Below are 17,958 nucleotides of genomic sequence, written 5' to 3' on the forward strand. Positions count from 1 at the left end.
AATGGTTTGTGGAGTTGGTCAGGGAAGGGAAGAAATAAGAGAAAGGACTAGTTTGAAGTCATAGCTGAGGCAAGGAAAGATTATGTAGTATCAGGGACATGGAGGAAGAAGGCCGGGAAGAGGAAGAGATGAAAGATAGCGGCCACAGAGAAGCTTATGATTGCATTACAGTCAAGTGACATTGAGATCAAAGCACAAAAGCACAAGTGGAAGAGGTATCTTTGTAGTTCATATAAAAATAAAATGATTTTATTCTCAGAAAATTATAACATCTGGGACAATCATTTGGAAGAAAATTATCCCAAACTACTTGAAGGTGATCTTGGTTTAGTGTGATAATTTATTTAAGAATTACTGTAAGGTCCATAACCCTTTATTTCTCTGGCTGTGGTAAATACTTTTTGTAATTTGAACATAAGGGATATTTCTGAAGTAGGTACTTAGGATAATCATAAATATAGCCAAGTCTCTGTGCTAAATGCTTTTAGACCAATTACTGACATGCTCAATTGAATACTAATACATCGCATGAAATAGCTTTAATATAAGTAAAATGACAGCTGCTCTGCAGTAAAAGGACACATAAAGCTTTGCATTAGCCTGTCTCCAGGGTTACCATCTGTGCTAATCTGAAATTTTAATATGTGGGATTTCTCAGCCCTCTACAAAGACTATATTTTCAGGCTAAGTATCAATAGCATATAAAAAAAGCAACTTGGAAGGAACTTACGCTATTTGGACTATGTCCATGCTGACCTTAACCACTCAGTTCTAGAAAAATACATGTCTGTATCCTGATAGAAAGTTTGTGTGATGATTGTTGACATAGCTAGAGTATCAGGACTGTTCGACCTATTTTGCATATCCAAAGAAAGATGTTAGTTTACATATTTTACTACTAAATTATATTTTGGACAAAATTGAGTAGCAAAACATTTGAAAACTGGAATGGCTTCTACCATGTTTCCATAACTAATATTCCATAATTAATATACAATTTTCAAAAATATTAAAAATTATTTTTAAAAAGTACAACATTTAGAAGTTTGGAACCCATAAATATGATCAAAAATTAAAGAAATAGTATTTTTATATTTTAAAAGGAAAAGACACTGCTTTTAGTTCATCAATCTATATAATTTTACATTTCTTGATTTCAGATATTCCTTTTTTTTTCCTCAAACATTGATTGAGTACCTTCTTTGTCTCAGATATCATGCTAGGCCTTGGGTTTGCTAGATTTTTTTTGAGATTTTTCTCTCTGTCGTCAAGGAACTTGCAATCTAGAGGGGAATACAGACCCACGTTAAAGAATTAAACTATTATTTTTAAACATCTTCATGCATTCAGAGTTATGAGAGAGCATAGAGGGTTATACCTACCAAGGATTAGGAAAGTTTGGATAAAATTCTGTCAATGCTGAGTTGTAATGATTTGGAAGTTAGCCCAGCAGAGGGGAAAAGGGATATGTGTATAACATGCAATGGGAGTAGCATGTGAGTGGCCTGTAAGCTACAGACACAGGTGGATTCAGGAAACTGCAGATCCATTTAGCTGAAATAGAGTGGCTGGTCTGGGAGGTAGTTGGGAAAGAGTTGTAGGGCTTCAGTGAGAGAGAAAGGTGGGAAGAATAGCAGGTGTTAAGTCATCTCAAGTCTTATAAACTGTCTCAAGGAATTGGGGCTTTAAAGTGAGGGCAAATAGAGCAATTAATGGATACTGGGGCAAATTTATTATCACAGTCTCCTCCTCCTTCTTCCTCATTATTGTCATCATCATTGGCATTACCATTTTTTTTAACTCTTCCTATGTGCCAGGCAATATTCCTTTCCTGCATTTTTTTTTTTTTTACTTTTCACTGTGACCTTCTTTATAAGTACTATTAACATTTTTATTTTACAAATAAAGAAACAAGCGAGGGAATGTACTTAGTTTTCTTGAGGCCAGAAGTTAGCAAGAAGCAAAACAGGAAGTCACACCCAGGTTTTCCTGACGTCATCATCCCTGCCTCTAATCTGACACTCTCATCATGAAAATGACTACATCCCACAAGGAGCCCTCAGCCTGTAATTTGCTGCAAAAGAATGTTTTAGATGAGCATTAAACTAGAAAGCAGGGCTACTTATAAGGTCATTTTTATGCAGGCATGAGTAGATGGTGGACACCATTGGTACAAATGGAGAAAAGTGGTCATATTCTAAAGACATCACAGAGGTAGAATCAACCAGGCTTAGTGCCTAACTGGATGTGTGGAAGAGTATTTCTGGCTTGGACCATTAATACACTTCAGGAAGTGTATTTAAAAAATCTGCCTGGTTTATTGGTACCCTAAAGAGCAGTAATGCCAAAACAGTTAAGCTTATGCATTGCTGATAGGAATATAAATTGGTACACCTTCTATGAGAGGCAACCTACTAGTTTCTTTAAAATTAAAAATATTCATAGATTTGACCTAGAAATTTTACTTTGAGACCTTTATCTACAAACATGCATTTACATTGTACCACGTATATAAGGATATACACTGCAGCATTGCAGATAATTGCAAATGTAGATGCTTTGCAGTTTGAACAAAGAAAACAATTTCTGACCGTTTAAACTTACAGTTTATTGAAACAAGTAAAAATAATAGACGTTGAAAAATTATGTACACATTCTTATGATCAATATATTTTAATTACTAAATTAGGTATGTTAGTTCAGAAAGAGCATATCAGAGACACCTAAAACTGAGGCAAGAATTCATAGGGCCTGTGAGGCTTGTATTGATCCTTGAAGAAGTTAGATACTTGAAATTAGAGAAGAAAAAAGATATCAGGCCACAGAGAAGAATCAGAACTTCGTAGTATAGTCAGGGCATAGGAATGAGCATTTGAGCAAGCAAACAAACTCAACCAGAGTAGGGCTGCTAGGTTGGGAAATATTGGGGATTAGTTCATAGGGAAACAAGAAAGCAAAGCAGAGGCCTTTGATCTGATAATAAAAAGGAAGCCACTCCGTGAAATTCAAAATGTTCTAGTGTTTCTTGATTATTCATTTTTCTAGCATTTATTTTGAATCTTTAACATAAAAACTTTTTCTGTATTTAATGCATTTTATTCTTCACCTTATGCCCATTATCTCTTATAATACCCTTAGTGGAATTAAACAAAACCCAATGGACCATTGGTCTCAACCCAGCTTGAAATTATTCTGTAATGTTTAGTATTACCTGTAGACTCTAAGCTCTTTAGGCAAAGCAAGGGCACTTCACTTATGTATACCCAATAGTGCTTATGGTCAGAACCTTTAAGCATTTTCACTCTTCTTCCAAGTAATTTTTCCTATAGATTTATTGTTTTAAGTATGGAATATATCAAAACATACCTTTATTGTCTGGCAGGTCACTTAAACTGAACTTCATGGAATTTCAACATCTTAAAGATACAAGTCATCTGTGTATTCATGGGACTTGGTTTATGAAAATTCTTTTACTTAAATCACTTTACAGAAGTTCTTTCATGTTACATAATTAAATGGCAAGGTGATTACAATAAAATGAGCATATTAGAATGTAGTATTCCTTTCAGCTCAATTTGAAGCCCCAAATCTTATTCATGTATAAAATGATAAAAATTACTATTTTGGTAAAATATAATCTCAGTAATCCATTGTTGTATTCAAGGGTTATTCACATTTTTAAACTTTTTTTTAAAGTAGGGTTCCCACCTGTTATGGAGCCTAGCATGGAGCCCAGCACAGGGTTTGAACTCACAACCCTGAGATCGAGACCTGAGTTGACTGAGCCACTCAGGTGCCCCAGGTTATTCACATTTTTTAATTTTTTTATTTATTTATGATAGCTACAGAGAGAGAAAGGGAGAGAGGCAGAGACATAGGCAGAGGGAGAAGCAGGCTCCATGCACCGGGAGCCCGATGTGGGATTTGATCCCGGGTCTCCAGGATCGCGCCCTGGGCCAAAGGCAGGTGCCAAACCGCTGCGCCACCCAGAGATCCCAGGTTATTCACATTTTTAATGAATATGTCAAGTGAGGGATCTTGTATTAAATTCACATACTGTTTTCTTTAACTTTGTGCTAAAAGAGTGACCTCAAGAGAACAGTTGTGCCCATGCTTATTACTTACAATCCTGGCTGTGCATTCAGGCAAAATAAAATCAGTCCATATGTTTTAAAAAGTTTTCCCTAATGTGAAAATAAACTCTCTTTCTTTATGACAATGAGGCAGGTAGAGGCAATTAGTAATGTTAGAATTTTGCCTGAAAGCTATATATTCATACTTGTGTGGAGACTGATGTTGGGATTTGCATAAAGATTGTGAACCCACCATTTGCTTCAACGTGGATGGAACTGGAGGGTATTATGCTGAGTGAAGTAAGTCAATCGGAGAAGGACAAACATTATATGTTCTCATTCATTTGGGGAATATAAATAATAGTGAAAGGGAATAGAAGGGAAGGGAGAAGAAATGTGTGGGAAATATCAGAAAGGGAGACAGAACATAAAGACTCCTAACTCTGGGAAATGAACTAGGGGTGGTGGAAGGGGAGGAGGGCGGGGGGGTGGGGGTGAATGGGTAACGGGCACTGAGGGGGGCACTTGATGGGATGAGCACTGGGTGTTATTCTGTATGTTGGTAAACTGAACACCAATAAAAAATAAATTTATTAAAAAAAAGAAAAGAAAAAAAAAGATTGTGAATCATAAGGGCATGTGGGTGGCTCAGTCAGTTAAGCGTCTGCCTTGGGCTCAGGTCATTATCCCAGGGTCTTGAGATGGAGTGCCATGTGGGGCTTCCTGCTCAGTGTAGAGTCTGCTTCTCCCTCTGCCCTTAACCCTGTTTGTGCTCACTCTCTCTCTCGCTCTCTATCTCTCAACTAAATAAGTAAAATGTTTTTTTTTTAATGTTGTGAATTATCAAAATGAACAGAAAAATTAATCTCTCCTGAAGGTCCTAAAGGTAATCTTTGCTGGAGAGATTTCATTGATAAGCAATGGATCATTTAATGCCATTTAAAGGGACTAACAAGTTCACCTTGAAGGCCTTTGAAAACATCACATCATAGTCTTTTTGTGTTATAAAATTTAGTAAACTTTATTGAATGCTTTGTGGATATGTATCCTTGAAGAAATAAATTAGTTATAGGATGCAAATAAAAATAAAAGATGATATAATACCAAAATGAATGCCAGAGTGATTATTGTAATTATTATGAATGGTCACACTGTGAATTTTTTTATGTTCAAATATTTTATTCTTATTAACATCTAGGTTTAAAATCAGAAAAAATACAATATTCTAATATTTATTTTATTTTATAAATCCACATTTAATATAAACTTATCAAAATCCAAGATTCTAGTTATTACAGGTAAAGGACATTGAGAAAAGACTACGTTTTAACAACATTGCCAGAATCTTAGGAAATTTTCCTGAACCTCAAGGAACAAAAAAAAAAAAAAAAAAGAAAGAAAAAAAGAAAAATTAAACCAGACAATTCATTAGGCAAGGAAAACTTAATTCAAGACTTCTGAACTGGATCCCTGGGTGGCGCAGCGGTTTGGCGCCTGCCTTTGGCCCAGGGCGCGATCCTGGAGACCCGGGATCGAATCCCACGTCGGGCTCCCGGTGCATGGAGCCTGCTTCTCCCTCTGCCTGTGTCTCTGCCTCTCTGTCTCTCTCTGTGTGACTATCATGAATAAATAAATAAAATCTTTAAAAAAAAAAAAAAAAAAAAAAAGACTTCTGAACTAAAGGATGGTGACTGACCTCAGTTCTACTCAAACAGAAGACAAGAGGGTTTTAAGTGCTAGAGTTAGTTGAAAAGTACTGGAGGAATTTAAGAGGAGGTTGCTCAATGTGACCAGGCCATCTGTTTGGTGCTTACAGAAGTTAGGCACCTGTGCTCCCACAGAGACCAGAAGGTAGAGCACAATCTTTTTGATGGCTACATTTCCAATGGATGGCTCCCAGCCCTTGAGAAAGACATTACTGAATTGTACAATTGGCAAAACACTGATAGATTCTTATCTTAAAGGGGCAGGGAAAGAATTTACAATTGCAAGTTTTCTATAGTAAACACTCTAAGAGAGGTCAGAGGTCTAGAGTCAGGAAGAAGACTGTCTAAAGTTGAGTCATGTTGGAGGCAACAGTAAGAGGCTGTCTTGGTGAACCCTTCAGATATATTAAGTATACATATATACAATGCACCATATACATTGCTAATATTTGGCCATTTTGACCTACAAAAACAACAGTTTTTTTATGGTTTGATCAATGATCCTGGGATCTAATTTCTTCACATGTTATACCTACATTCTGCAGAAGCAAGTAAATCTGAAATTGTCTTTAATTATACTCTTTCTCACTCTAAAAAAAGACTTAGGGAAGGTTTTATATGTATTTGCATACATGAATGTATATATGTGCCTATGTTTGTATATGTATGGGTGTTTATCAAAAACAGGTTAAAAGTTAAAGTTGTCTGAGAAGGAAAAAAAAAAGGATAAAAATTCAGACCTTGAAACCTTGAATAGTTCTTAAAGGAAATGATGGGGATCCCTGCCTTTGGCCCAGGGTGCGATCCTGGAGTCCTGAGATCGAGTCCCGTGTCGGGCTCCCGGCATGGAGCCTGCCTCTCTCTCTGCCTCTCTCTCTCTCTCTATGTCTGTCATGAATAGAAAAAAAAAAAAAATGACAAATTTGTTGCAGAGCTTCCCATAAGTTAAAGCAAAAAAAGAAGAAGAATGTCCCTGTAGGATTAAAGCAATTCAGTAATTTAGAAAAATAGTTTTCTTAGTGTTGAAACCTGTCATATTTTTGCTTTGAGTGCTCATAAGGGCAACATATTTCTATTGGTAAATATCTCACTAAACCTTATAGCTGATTTCATAGGCCTGGATTTCACTTGCTTATTTATTATTATCTTTAATGACATCCCTCAATGCAAACTCTTGGCAAAACCCCAAAGTATAATTCAGTAAAAGTAATTTGGTTACATAATAAAATAATGACATCCAGATGCACAGCTCTCTAAAGATAGAACTAAGAATTAAGATTATCTAGAATGAATTATATCAGATAATAGTACGTACATTCCCCCCCGCCTTTTTTTGGTGATTGAACCCTTGATAAGAATCAGGTAATACAGATTTGGGGAGTTTGAAGTCACCAATTTTGGGAGCATAATTTGAAGTTCCTCTGTCCTTATGCCATATGCTTTAATAGTTAACGAAGGGCAGGATGGATTTGAAGACCTCTTTTGGAATGTGAGGAAACCATTTAGGATACAGATCTTATAGCTGCTTACTCAGCTGGAAGACAGAGTCTGTTGCTTTTGTATGCTCGGTGTAAACCTTTATTAGAACACTCCATTTTATTACAGTCTTCTCTTTTACATACAAAGTTCTTTGAAGGCAGAAACATGTCTTATTTATGTCATTTTTCCTTATCCATGCACTGTACCTGGGATTGTGTATGTGCACATAGTATATCCTCAATAAATATTTGTTTAATTGAACAGTACTGAATTAATGACCTGAATTAAGCTATTTCCTAATACAGTACCATGGAATTAAGTGTACCCGGCAATAATTATGGTTCAAGATCATGGGACATAGTACAGAGTAGATGCTCATAACCTGTGGAAAGGTTAGATAAATACCTACTGGCTTGCCTCCCACATGCTACTCAATATAAATTCTCATTTGCTCAGAGGTAGTAGTGAATGATTTTTTGGTTACAGCTTTGGATATGATAATTTGTGCCAAGGAGCTTTTTTTTTTTTTAAACATGTGCTATGGCCATTAGGATCTTTATTTTGATCCTTTTATCACAAGTATATAAAAACTAGTGTAGAGAGCATAACTGATGGACCATATGGAGAAAAAAATTGATGCATCTAAAAACACATTCTGTTCTTTCCCTGTATTCTCTACTTCAGGGAATGAACATTGTATTAATCTTTAAACTTATTTCAAAGGCAAAGCATTTAGCTTATCATAGGGTTGATTTAATTTTATCTTTGGTTTATAACATGTCTTATATTTTAAGAAAAACGTATTTTTTTGCGTCTCTTACCATGACAAAACTATTGACCTGGATGAAATACATTTGTGAAAAGACTGGGTTCTATAGAAGCCATTTCATTTCTTTTCTTTATAGGTTATTTCAGACTGTAAGTGCAACATTCCAGCAGCAAAGCCGAAGTTCCCAGTGGTCTTGTCTACTCAATCTACTCATTTCCTGTTCTGAAATCTAGAGAAGACTGCTCCACAAGACTCCTCCATAAATTGCTGCAATGTCTGTATCTAATTTATCATGGTAAGTGAATTACTTTCTAACCTAATCCAAATACATGCATATCCTGAAGCAGTATTTTGTGAGAAGGTTGTACTGTCAGAACTGGAGCAGAGAAAGAACTTGAAAAAGTCGGGTTTCCAGAGATTGGTATCCTGGGTTAATGGAAGGAAAATTACCTAGAATTAAAACTTGGACTTTTCAGCACTGTGGTATCTGGGAACTCTGGAAAGGGTTCAAACCTTTTATGAATCCCAATGACATCCCATACCTTTCTTCCTAGACACTCTAGTGGAGAGAGAAGTAGGAATTAAATACTCATTCAGTGGTCCTAGCTACTGTTAGAATCTGAGCTACAGAAATAACAGTCTGTAAGGGAAGCTATAAGGCTTGGATGGATATTTTCTCATCAGTACTTTTCCTCAGACTTTCAATAAATCTACCGAGACTAACCTGGATAGAACTCTAATATGGAAGAGAAAATTTTCTTATAGATTCATATCTTTAAATAGCTGGCATTCTGAATAATCTTTGACTTCCAGTTCATGTTTAAGTTCTGTTTGTAATTTAAAATAGGAAGTACAAAGATTTTTTTTTGGCATATAGTCAATTTTTCTATAGCAATGAAGAGCAATACTAGCAGGGATGGATTAGCCATTTTTTGGACTTTGGGTTTTTTAAAAAATACATATAAAGAGCTGAATAAGTGATATTCTACAAATTTAGAGTATTCAGTATGTGAATATGAGAAAAATCTAGTAATCTCGCCCATTTTCATAGGAACCCATCTTATCCTTGTCTTTAGTTTGTGCTGGAAATACAGATAGCATTAAAGACTGGTTCTGCCACTTAGCTTCATCTATTTATTTTTAGTTAAGTAAGCAATTTCTTTAGAGCAAAGGGTAGAATTATTTGTTTAGATTTAGACTAGTGTTTCCAAAGGACCCAGTTTTTATGGACTCCCTACAATGTGACCTTGCATTCCTACTGGGTGCTAAGGATCTCAGTTTGGGGGGAAAAAGAATTAAAGAAGCTAAAATATATTCTGTAGAAATAAATGAAAAAAGTATTGAAGTTAGAGTTATTACTGTAAAATGTTTTATATTATTATTAAAGTAAAATCACCATTAAAAAAATTCTGTAGAATGTATGAACCCCTTCAAGCCCCTAGAAGATATATTTTTTTAAGATTTTATTTATTTGAGAGAGAGAGCACAAGCTGGGGTGGGTGAGGAGGGTAAAGGGAGAGATAGAAGCAGACTCTCTATTCAGCAGGGAGCCGGACATGGGGCTCCATTCCAGGACTCCAAGATTGTGACCTGAGCTGAAGGCAGACACTTAACCAACTGAGCCACCCAGGCGTCCCCAAACCCCTGGGAGATATTAAGGATGCATTTATTTAAAGAAATTATACCCCTGGCAAATGCATGTGTTGGAGATGAATCTCCAGAAAGCAGACTGCATGCCTAAGAAGAAAGAAAGAGATGAAGGGGAAGGGACAGGAAGGAGAACAAAGAGGAGGAGGAGGATGGGGGGAAGAGACAAATAAGCATGAAAGGGTGGAGGAGATTAAAACACAGCTATGATTGTCAAATGTCAAGATTTGACAGTGTGGTGTAGCCTGGTTCCCAGAATCTGGACAGGGCAAATATTTGAACATACTTGGTATGTACCTCAATTAATGCTGACTTGATGTGATATGATGGTTTGGTCAAACGCCGTCCCCTCAATGTGATGTTAGGGTCATTCAAAACACAGTGAACTCCACAAAGAGAAGAGATTGTATGTTGTGGTTCCCACCCAATTGTTTAGCACAGCTCTTAGACTTTAGTAGCTGTTCTATATATTTATGCTGTGCAAATGAGTGAAAAAATGCAGAATAGGTAATTCAATAGCAAATTAGTATTTTCATTCTAAAACTTTTTTTTGATTATAGGGATATCTTATAGAATTCATATATCTGAAATTTGTTAGAATTCTTCCCATCTCAGAGTTACAAATTTTACAGAAATAATGCTTGGATATTTTCATCTAATAGTACCCTTAATTGTGGCTACAACTAATGTTCTCTGTTAGATTTCCATACAGAGAGCTCTTAATTTCTTTTACCAATGTTACCTCATTATTCAACAGTGTGGAGTTTGGCATTAATTAAATTAATTTACTGAAATTATTATAGTCCAGGTTCTGGCTCTCTGTTTTGAAATCCAGCAACTAAGACATGAAAATACTGACTGACACTGGAAAATAAACCGATTTGACAGATTATTAATTTAAAATGAGGTATGTAACTTTTAAATGCATTGGAGTGCTTGATTTGGCCTGACCAGCGCGTTCTGTAACGGTTGTGGAAAACTACGTGGGAATCTAAGTCAGAGGTTTGGCTGATGATCATATAATTATTGCAGGGAGAATTATATGCCTCCACTGTTCCAGGGAGTCTAGATAGGGATAGAGTGCACCTGGTGGGAGATGTCTGTCAATAGGGATGTATCTGCCAGACACTCCCATCTGTTTCTCAGGGCAGCTTCTTCCTGGCTGAGACTTAGAGCAACACTATCAGTCTTTATCTCTGTGATTCTTGTGAGTTCCGCTTCTACCAGACTCCCCTCTGTTTGGTTATCTCATTAATGTTTGCAGAGTTTATAGTCAAAACCCACTTCAATTTGTGAAGTTTCATCTGTTTAGTATTATATTGTACATACCCAACTGTATCCCTGTATTGATTTTAAAAGTTAACTCCAAGGCTTAATGGAATGAGGGTGCCTAATTGTGACCCCTGCATGCAACTGAAGAATTTAGAAAATATACATTCATGTGAACAAGTATCCAAGCAATCCTCCCAGCTTTTAAATACCTACTATAAGAAAATTATCTTTTTACATATTAAAAGAAATGTCCTTACTCTAGTAGTTATGGGTTATGGGTCTGACATTTGAAAAGAATATAAAATAATTTGGCCCTTTCACACAGAATCTCAGAAAGAAATACAATCTAGGAAATCCAAATTTCTAGGAAACTATGCAGTGCCAATCAAGTAAAGAGACTCGTAGGAGTTGATTATAAGAATCACATGGTAAGATATAACAGATGTTTTGTGAATCTTTCTGTTCAGTAAATAATGACCTGAGGGAAGCAATGAATGAGTTGACTTGGTTGATATAGAGACAAAGGAATGTACAGAATCAACTGCAGACATCTATGTACAGGTGACAGATTCCAGGCTATGATCTGAGGGAAAGAATTGTTGCTGGTAGCAGAGGTAATTAACAGGAGACATGAGGCAAGCACAGGGAGTTGAAAAAGAGTCCTATTTCTATAGCACAGAGAGAGAAACGGTGCGATACCAAGGGGTATTTAAAGGACTTTCAGTGCTTCTTCCCTGAAAATCATCTTCAACCTGGTTTTTAATGCTTTTATAAGATTATATGTAATTCATGTATGATGTATATATATATAATGCATATGTACATGAACATGTAATGTTTCAAAACATTTGTTTCAAAACATTCCATTTTGGGGATCCCTGGGTGGCTCAGCGATTTAGCGCCTGCCTTCGGCTCAAAACATTCTATTTTTATGATATGAAAACTAAGTGTTATCAAGAGTGAACATTTACATGGCATTTTACCTTGTACAAGACACTTTTTTAGACAGTTTGTAGATATTAACCCATAAAGTCCTCACATAACCTAACTAGTGATGTAGTGTTGCTGTTTGCATTTCTACAAGTGGAAAATTTAGGCACAGGAAGTTTAGTAGAAAGTTGCCCAATATGACACAGCCACTAAGAAGCAGAATTAGGAAATGAATGCAGGCAGCCAGTTAGTAGCCCTAAGCACTCACCTACCCATATAAAACAAATACTGTCTGGTAGAGCAATACTCTGCTATGTGTGTGTGGCTTCAGGTGAGTCCCCTAGTTGCCATTTCCAACCAGAATGTTTCCCTTATATAGATATCCTGGGGCCTTTCATGGAAAGATGTGAATACCTGAACCTGGGGATGCTATCAGACATTAGAATAATATTGAGGGTAGAGTATGGGGGTGGTGGGTGAGCACTCTAATTTCCTAGAGGAGGTGTAGAGGTTATTGCTATCAGAAATTTAGGTGAACTTTCAAAGTTATTTAAGATGAGGTACCTAAACTACAAATATAAATCTTAGTCCCACTTATCATGTGACAGACTAGGAATTGTTAGATTTTTCATCATGGTAAAAAAGAAGCACAACAGAAAGATATTGGCACTTTGCTATAATTCTACTAAAATGACTCTTCCATTGCCCATCTCATAGAGACCCTCCATTACTAAATCAAGTACTTTCTACTCCCTCTGGCCCTATTGCATCCTTAGCTCTCATTATATTAGTGTTACCATATATATGTTAACCAGTATTCAGACAGAGATCCTAATGGTGGCTTAACTGATTTTGCCAGATGCCAACTTTTTGACTCCAAATTATTTTTTGTTGTGATGCCTGTGCACATTTCAGCTTTTATTCACAGTATCTTAAAGACTGTGGTACCTGACAGGGGTGAAAATAACTATATTAGAGCCATATAAGGGAGGAAGAAGACACTGGACAAATGAAAGTAAGAAGCCAAATAGCCAGTCAAAATCTATTGAGCATCCGTAATGTGCCATGCCCTGTGCTGCCTACAGGGATGCAGTCTTAATGGAAAGTAATGACTTCTCTTGTAGGAGATCATCTCTTAGCCAAGAAGACTAAATAATCAAATAACAGACTTAATGTGATACGTGCTCTAAAAGGTACCTCCAGGGTGGGGCCCCTGGGTGGCTCAGCCTGTTGAGCTGCTGACTCTTGGTTTTGACTCAGGTCTTGATTTCAGGGTGGTGGGATGGAGCCCAGTGTCCGGCTCTGTGCTCAGTGGGGAGTCTCTTTCAGGATTCTCTCTTTCCCTCTGCCGCTCTCCCCCATTCTCTCTTTCTCTCCCTCCCTCCCTCTCTCTCTCTCTCTCTCTCTTTCAAACAAGTAAGTAAATCTTTAAAAGAAATAAAAAGAATAAGTAAATCTTTAAAAATAAATAAAAGGTAGGGTGTTTGGGGAAACAAAATGGATGTTTGTTTTTCCTGTTTATTTTTTTAGGGATGCAAATATGTCTCCTGCATTTACTACTAAAAATAAAGGAGAATGCTAATTATGAAGAGTCAAACAGTTTAGAAAAATAAAAGCAGAAATAAAAATGACCAAAACCTTACCACACGTAGAGAGCCACAGGTATAAATGCTGAGATATATTCTTTCCTACATATACTCACAAAGTTTTGCAAAACTGAACTCAAACCATGCATATTTTGCATCTTCTTTCTTCATTACATAATTTCTTTTTTTAAAAAAGATCTTATTTATTTATTCATGAGAGACACAGAGAAAGAGAGGCAGAGACATAGGCAGAGGGAGAAGCAGGCTCCATGCAGGGAGCCCCATGTGGGTGGGACTCAATACCAGGACTCCAGGATCACGCCCAGGGCCAAAGGCAGGCACTAAACTGCTAAACCACCTAGGGATCCCCATTATGTAATTTCTATGGCCATATCTCTGATGGATATAGAACAACATCATCATGTGTAAAGGCTGGGTCACATTGTATGGTAGTAGCGTTATTTATTACAGTCATTTAGATTGAACCCTTGTGTTTTTTCTAATTTTCACTTTTTACTATTTTAAGTACCTCTCTTGTGAGGAAAATTATTAAATTCTGCTGGGCTCCAAGGGCTGTAGGGCAACTGATGAGGCCCTAGGTTGTAGCTCCCTGGATTGCAGACATCAAGGCTAATATGTTTTTGAGAAAGTGTCTTATCAACTCATCTCCTTTTTTACTTTAGAAAAGGACCCATCTTTTTAAAAATATTTTATTTATTTATTCATGAAAGACACAGAGAGAGAGAGAGAGAGAGGCAGAAACATAGGCAGAGGGAGGAGGAGACTCCCAGAGGGGAGCCTGATGTGGGACTGGATCCTGGAACTCGGTCCCAGGACCTTGGGATCACACCCTGACTAAAGGCAGATGCTCAACTACTGAGCCACCCAGGTGTCCCTGAAAGGGACCCATCTTATACACTATCTGTTTTACCAGATTTAGTTCCTCATAATCACTGAAAATGTGCTAATTGTCAAGGAAGTACTTACAGCTGATTAACAAAATTTTATTAAAGGTCAACAAACCATTCCAGCATAGATACTCCTAGATTAGAAATACAGTAAAGTCTGAATTGTGTAAGTTATTGATGTATTGACTAAATTTATAAGTGGTGATGGTTTTTATTGAATATGCTTATAGTATAAAATATTATTATGAATGCTAGCAAGTTCAATAATGCTCTCTAATGGGGGGTGAAAACTAATTTGACTTATCTTCTTTATCTAAATGCAATAGTGTGTTAGAATCCTAGAAATGAGAAGGATGCAAAATTAGAAGTGTAGATACTTTGCTTTGTCAGATTATTCATGTTATAGTATTTTTATTTAAGTTCTTCCTTAATGAATAACAGAAAAAGTGAATCACTCATTCTTTGACACCAGGATTTAGGAGTAAAAAAAGATTCTGGAGAGACAGAAGCAGTCTATTTATAGTAAAGACAGGGGGAAAGTCAGAATGTTTTCTCAAAGGTTGCCTTAACCACTATTTTGCAAACTACTTTTCTTATTTACACTATTGAATGGCAGGCTCTCAGGGGTAATATTTGCAGTGGCCGAGGAAGTAGAGACTTGAATTATCTCTTTTAGAAGGGCTCAGAACTCACAGTGGAGTGAAATGTGGGTTTGTAGAGAGACTGCAAAGGGAAATTTTCATCTTGATTTGTATAAGTAAAGGGTAAAAGAATTTTCAACAATTCTTGGATGAGAGAGAGAGAGAGAGAAGGTTAGACATAAATATAAAGCTAGTATTTCTAATTGAAAAAAAGATAAGACTTTCTGATAGGAAAAGCTTAGATGGTGAAATACTGTATTTCACAGAATGGTAAGCACATGTTAAATGAATGACTATTATATTAAGGTGCTAGGAAGAGAGAGAATGGTTTTGAGAGCCTAAAATTTAAGAATCCTCATATAAGTGGGGATGTTCAGCTTGTAAAAGAGTAGATCTAGAACACAGAAGAGAGTAAGTTGAGTGTAGGAGAGAATAAAGAGCAGATGACCTAGGAGAGGAAGAGAAAAGAGAATAAAATAGCCAAAATGATGACTCAAGAAGAATAAAAATAATGTCTCCAAAATCATGTAACACTTTAAGTATAATGATTTGGGTAAAAGTCAGTTTACTAAATTCTGAAAAATTTCAGTGTCTTTGTAGTCATAATATGCCTTTTCAAATAGAAATCCCTTCATTTTTAAGATGATTAATCCTATTTTGATTGGGCTTGACTCTTTAAGTAAACATACTATATTTTTAATATCTTTGATCATGTTTGGCTTTAAGCTATGTGCCTTTAGAAATGGTTTCTTAAAAAAGTAAACATTTATAGGAAACCTCCTGGATATTTTTCTCTATAAATCAACCTCAAATTCTTTCTCCCTGAATAATCAAATAATCAGTAAAAAAGAATATTTTACTTTTGTTCTTAAACATTAGTGCCAACCAGATGTGAATCATATTTTGAAGAAAATTGGTAAGTTTTTATCGACTTACAGGAGTTTGTTTTCTTGTAGAGTTAATGAATTTGAGTTTGCAGGTTCAATTCCCACAGAGATCAATTAGTTCTACTCTCTTCTGTGGCCAAAGCCTACTGCTGTAACCTTAATCATCCCTCTTTGGTCACAAGTCATTAGAAACGGTTGATTGATTACCGGCAATTCACAGTCAGTATTGGGAAAATATATATATACACTAAGTCAGGTGCTCTTCAGGGATTGATAATGGGCCATATCATCTTCCTTTTGAATATCATCCATGTCTATGAACATGCTTTGAAATATGTCTTTTCATCATTCTCAGGGGAGTCATAGTTTATTTTCTTGTGGAAAAACTACAATGAATAATTACAGCAATATTTCCTTAAACTATAGAAAATTTAACATAAAACTGGGCAGTCCATTTCAACCCTTAAAGGCTAGAGTTATTAAACACTAGGCCTTTTTGGACTTGAATAATTAAGATAAAGGCCAGTGAATGGTCTACAGAATAATTTTAGTTATTAAAAGTTATATAGATTCAGGTATGTTACTTTTAGCATGATCAAAATAAATTTTGTAATCTTAAACATCATTTGCCATTGGTGCATAAAATTTTCAGCTATTGTTTCATCCTGGTATATATCCCCCCATTATCTTTTTTTGTTTGTTTGCTTATTGGATTTTTTAAATTTGTTTTTAAGATTGCAAAGAGAGTTTGCCTTGATTTTAAAACTATTGCAGTGTAATTGAGGGGGAAAAAACACTTTTCAACTCAATTGGATCGTCACTAATACTTACATGTATTTGTTTATACTTGGTGTTATGTTTTTTTTTAAATTATAGGTTTGTTACTATAAATTTTATGGGACTTTAAAAGTTATTCCTCTGCAGCTAGAGAGATGGATTAGTATAGTTTAATCTAGACTAGTAGTACATTATTTTTATATTAATTAGAAAATATTTTCCCACATTTATACTCAGTCATGTCTTCAACATTTTTCAATGCTTACAATGTATAGTTTTCATTGCTATGTATAGAATAAAATGATGAATGTAACAGAAGTCCCTACTTTCATTAAGCTTACACTCTAGAGCTGAAGACAGATATAAGCGGATAAAAAATGTGTTTTGTAATATCAGATAGTGATAAATATTTTGAAGAATAACCAAGCAGAATAAAAAGAGTGATAGGGTGGGGAGTGGGAAATTGGTCAAGAAAGCCTCTGGAGCAAGTGACATTTAAGCAGAGAGGGAGTAAGTAGTATAAGTCTGAGCAGAAAACCATTTCAGAAAGAGAAACAGGAAGGACAAAGGCTCCGAGACTCAAGTGTACCTGTTGTGTTTGAGGAAACATCAAGGTATTTTGGTATAGAAACAGCCAGTAGAAGGGAGAGTCCCAGAAACTGAGCTTGTAGAGGTAGCAGGGGGATATGTAGATCATGGGGAAAATGGATTATAGTCTAAATGTGATAGGAAACTTTGCCCTCACTGACCAGATCAGAGGAGGAAATTCATCTAAAATGTAAATTCAGTGAAATTCAGTAATGGGGAGAATTCAGTGTTAAGAGCAAAGTCTTGACTTCTCTTTCAAAAGGACCTCCCTGCGATCCTCAGATTTTATGAAAGCAATTCATATTGTGTTCTTAATATAAACACTCAGTAGATGATTAATAAGATATAATAGTGAAAGAAAAAAAGTAAATGAAAAAACCTTTTTCATGAATATAGTCTGTGTCTCATTATCATCTATTTTAAAAGATTGGACAAATCTGATACATCTGAATAATTAGGGATATGATATAAAAGATATTTCATCAATAGATATATTCTGTCTTCTGTTAAGCAGCTTTACAGAGATCAATGGATATTTTTGTAAATTGTGGAAATTGAAAATATATTATCAATGATCCAACTTAGAGTTCACATTTATTTTTAAATCTCTCACCATCATAAACTTTAAGGCTAATTCTAATATATGAACCTAAAAGTGCATTAAGCAATGAAGTGTCTCCTTTATACTGGTTGTT

The 17,958-nt window shown here is 35.8% G+C and overlaps 1 protein-coding gene across 1 annotated transcript in view; it reads left to right on the forward strand.

Annotated features, from left to right (window-relative positions):
- Nucleotides 1-8,163: 8,163 nt before the first annotated feature.
- Nucleotides 8,164-17,958, forward strand: part of OXR1 (oxidation resistance 1) — a 360,020-nt gene continuing 350,225 nt past the window's right edge. Inside the window, exon 1 of the mRNA XM_038555318.1 lies at nt 8,164-8,322. Coding sequence (XP_038411246.1) covers nt 8,300-8,322 — 23 coding nt within the window. The 5' untranslated portion in view covers nt 8,164-8,299. The remainder of the gene's footprint in view (nt 8,323-17,958) is intronic.

The sequence above is a fragment of the Canis lupus genome, chromosome 13, assembly GCF_011100685.1.
Source record: "Canis lupus familiaris isolate Mischka breed German Shepherd chromosome 13, alternate assembly UU_Cfam_GSD_1.0, whole genome shotgun sequence".
Lineage (NCBI taxonomy): Eukaryota > Metazoa > Chordata > Mammalia > Carnivora > Canidae > Canis > Canis lupus.